General features: G+C 25.3%; 1 protein-coding gene across 3 annotated transcripts; it reads right to left on the bottom strand.

Annotated features, from left to right (window-relative positions):
• Nucleotides 1-280: 280 nt before the first annotated feature.
• LOC140667045 (endocuticle structural glycoprotein SgAbd-3-like) lies at nucleotides 281-3,652 on the bottom strand. Of its 3 annotated transcripts, none has more exons than XM_072894679.1 (4): nucleotides 3,581-3,652; nucleotides 3,058-3,126; nucleotides 2,569-2,837; nucleotides 281-1,681 (listed from the first exon to the last, which is right to left on the bottom strand). In XM_072894679.1, exons 3-4 carry the CDS (start codon nucleotides 2,578-2,580, stop codon nucleotides 1,268-1,270), a joined length of 426 nt encoding a protein of 141 aa, XP_072750780.1. In that variant the 5' UTR covers nucleotides 2,581-2,837; nucleotides 3,058-3,126; nucleotides 3,581-3,652; the 3' UTR covers nucleotides 281-1,267. The 3 variants fall into 3 exon arrangements, with proteins under 3 accessions (XP_072750780.1, XP_072750779.1, XP_072750781.1); XM_072894678.1 differs by having other exon boundaries at nucleotides 3,485-3,624; XM_072894680.1 differs by lacking the exon at nucleotides 3,058-3,126 and having other exon boundaries at nucleotides 3,485-3,616.
• Nucleotides 3,653-4,179: the final 527 nt, after the last annotated feature.

Genomic DNA, 4,179 nt, shown 5'->3' with positions numbered 1-4,179 from the left:
GTAAGAGCATAACAAATATAATTAATATCGAGAACACTTATGATGTCAATATAATCAATATCAAAATGTCGTTAATTGGAAAATTGTAGTAAAATATTTTAATATCCTAGAAACCTTCAGGCGACTCCAATTATTTGATATTATTTTAAACTGAAATAAATAGTCGATTATGTGAAATCGAATGCATATGCAATAGCGCAACTAAGTAAGTATACTCTCTCTCTCTCTTTCTCTCTCTCTCTCTCTCTCTCTCTCTCTCTCTGAAATTATTTAAATAATATACATAAATACGTTTTATTTTTTTCTATACATTTTTAACAAAGCATTACTATACACAAGTATTTAATATACATAAATACGCTTTATTATTATTATTGTCTCTTTGCAAAGCATAACTTTTGCTGAAATGTGGAAATAAATTTAATAGAGAGATATATGATAGGTCTTTAAAAACCCATCAATATTTAATAACAAAAATATATTTTTATATGTGTGCATAATTAAATGTACTTATTTTTATTGCTTCTTATCATATAATCATTTGTATATAGATATTTCTATTTGTATAGTTCTATAAAAAAACGTTCTGGCAAATTAAATAATTGTTATCTTATCTATGAAATTGTATTCCTTTAATTTTTATTTTTAAATAATTATTTTTAAGTAATTTGAAATTTTATTTTTAAATAATTCGAAAATTAAGATGTGATGAGCACAATTAATATTCGGATTTGAAACTATAATTACGATTATTATTTATTTAGTAGTTATTATTTATTTGATAAGCGAAATATTGTTGTTACGATATTTTCATAAAACACAAAAAGAGTTTTCGAATAAATGGCACTCATGCAGAAAGAAATATGCCACTTTTTCATAATTTTATAGCGCCTCGACACTTTGTTGCATTATTCATGTTCTTCTCGTTAAAAGTTGTAAACTACCGTTAACGCAATAATTAAACGACCAGATACTATACGCATCTTGTATCAATTCAACAAGTATGCTTAAATCAATTATATACATTTACAAAATATCATCAAGATTTTCTCTTCTTATATAATAAATGTCAAAAAGTAAAAAAAAAACATATAAATGCGTATAAATACAAAAATAGTCCCAAGAAAGCGAATCTTGAAATTGCAGGATTAATGTCACAAATTGAGTGTTCCATGTCTCGATGCAATCATAATCGAGTACGCGCCAACATCTCTTGATCTTTTATTTTGTCCAGATTAACCACCAATTCTACTCATATTTTCAGTTCTTATTTCTTCCCATTCTCTTCAGGATAATCACCGATATATTGTAAAGCCTTTTTGATTGCTGTATGTATGTGAGCAACTTGCGGCTGGAATCCGTTCTCGTTGGCTATATACGAAACATTAAAGATATTACCTTCGGCGTCAGTATAGCTATAGCTACCTCGTACTTCCAAGGCCTCCTTGTCGGTGTTTATATAATTAAGATGACCACTCTCTTCGACTTTAATGCCAGTATCAGTATTGTAGCTGTAGTTGTAAAGAGGCTTGCTAGTTGGTTGTGGATTGATTGTGGTAGTTACTGATGCACTATACGCTACGATCTTATTGGGATTTAAGTCTTCAACAGATAATCTTTCTGTTTTAACTACAGTAACTACTGTCAGTAGCGCTACTATTAAAACGCATAAAGTGAATACCTGCAAAGATAAAGAATTACATAGTTCTTTAAATTATATATTGTAAATTTGATTTAAATAATGTTATAAAATAATATTAATAATATTATAAATATTATAAAATATGAAAAGAGATTTCTGAATATTCTTATATTGACAAAATCGATTAATGTATCAAAAGATTACTAAAATATCTTTATAATGTAAATGTATATCTCCAAATTAAATACATAATCATCAAAGAGCAATTTGTTAGTGAAACAACATATTCTTATCTTATAGTATATAATTTGTTAAAACATCTTACGCAATTATATTTTCTTTTGCGTGACGTATATACAACTAATTACATTTTCATATAATGTAATTATAATATATTTTTATATGAGTAATTATAATATGTCGCGATATATTAAATCGCAATAAAACAAATAATCGGTTTATATATACGTTACATCTTGATTAAAGTTTTAAGTAAAGAAACTTTTCAAGAAAAACAGATAATATGCAGCAAAATGCATAGCTTATTTGAGCACTTTGTAACATTTATTGTAAGCATTTATTTTATCTTATATATTTATTTATTAATTTTATTAATTTTATTGAAAAATATTTACATTATATATAGTTTTATTAATAATAAATATTTTGAAGATAATAGCTTAGCCACTTGCGTAATTACTAAATTTTTATACCTCAATGTTATTAATTACAGTTTTAAATAAAAAAAAAAAAATTTCCTATAATTGTCTGACTGACAAGAATTTAATAAGAAATCACTTATGTTAATTTATATATAGTAAAAGCACTTGATTTAGAAAAATTCTACAGATTTAGGATCACGTGTATATAAATATCTGTTGTAGTATTGCGTTATGAAAATTCTTAGTTACAAAATTCGGACTCACCAATCGATTCATGCTGAGAAAATATATATGTTTTATTTTCTTAGCTGTTGCTCCGAAATTTCTCACTGACTTAATAACTCGTGCACTCTTTATCTGTATATTTATGCATCTATACAAAGTTCTTTCGAATAACTTTATTTAAGTCATTACATCTTTCAGATCCTCTCTCTCTTGTCCATTATTTCAATAAAATATAATCGAGGTTTACGGATAAACATTCATACGTATTGCAGAACTTGTTCTCCTTGATAAAATCTATAATTATGTGCCTGTGAATAAAATCAGAAAATTGGTTAAAACTAAATTTAGACAAGAAATGTAAACTTATTCATTCAGGATCAGAGAATAGAGTTCTAAATTTTATTATTAATTTTTTGTAAACTTTTAAAAATACTTATTTAATATGTAAAAATTATATATGTAATAAAATACATGAGGTACTTATTTTATTAATAATTTGTAAGGTTATATAGAAAATTATATATTTACTCATTCTATTATGGTAAAGTATGTATTCCTAATAAATACGTGAAAGAATAACATTGAAAAATTTGCAGTCTGAAAAAAATAAAAGACAAAGAGATAATGAAAAATGAAAAATTATATATACACATACATATACAAGACATATATACTGTTTACTTAGTAATTTAATTACTTAATTAAAATGTTTAAATTATCTAATTGTATCAATACTAAATAATTTGGCGTAACTATTTAATTTTTACACTTTAGTATTATTATTAATTAATTTTAAATTTTAAAAAGTACTAAATTGTTTGTTTGCGAGAGAAATTACTTGTATCAATTTATAAAATTATTCGATTTATAAGAATAGTAGATTCGTGACTGCATACACAGATTTCAGAACATTGGTTATACAATACACTTTAGTTGCATAAAAATTCGGACTTACTAATTCACGTCAAAAAAATATACTACTTTTTTAGCTACAGCGTGGAAATATCTCACTACACTGAATTCATATTCTGTGCAAGCTTTATATATTTACCATCCGGAGATTCCGGAACTTTTTTATAACACATTATGTTCTTCTATTTCCTTGTCATTTTCCTCATTCCAATCAACTACGTCTGTGAACAAACTTAACGCGCATGCATGCACATTCATACAAAACTTGATCTCCTTGAAGATTTCAATTTACAATCAACCTACGCGATCGAAGAGCATAAACTGACAGAGAGTCAGCTAAACTTGAATTTAATAAAAAAATATGAGTTTATTCATTAGGATTCGACAAGAAAAAGTTATAAATCCCGTTATTAGAAAAAGAAAAAAAATAATGCATAAAGAATTAATTGAATATTATTCAAATATTAAATATACTTTATTATTATAACACATTTTATAAGATTTAGAATGGATTTATTGATGGTATGAAATTAATAATAATGTGCAAAATATTATATAAATTTATTAATATTATAGAGATATGTTATAGAGATACAAAATAATTACGACAAATTATTTCGTTCCATTTTCTTTTAGATGTTCGGTGATGTACAGAAGGGCCTTTTTAATTAGATGGTACTGTAGACAAATGAGTACCTTCAGCCTGAAATCCGTTCTCATTGACTACATATAAGACCT

The sequence above is a fragment of the Anoplolepis gracilipes genome, chromosome 6, assembly GCF_047496725.1.
Source record: "Anoplolepis gracilipes chromosome 6, ASM4749672v1, whole genome shotgun sequence".
Taxonomy (NCBI): domain Eukaryota; kingdom Metazoa; phylum Arthropoda; class Insecta; order Hymenoptera; family Formicidae; genus Anoplolepis; species Anoplolepis gracilipes.
This window is presented reverse-complemented; position numbering and strand designations above follow the sequence as displayed.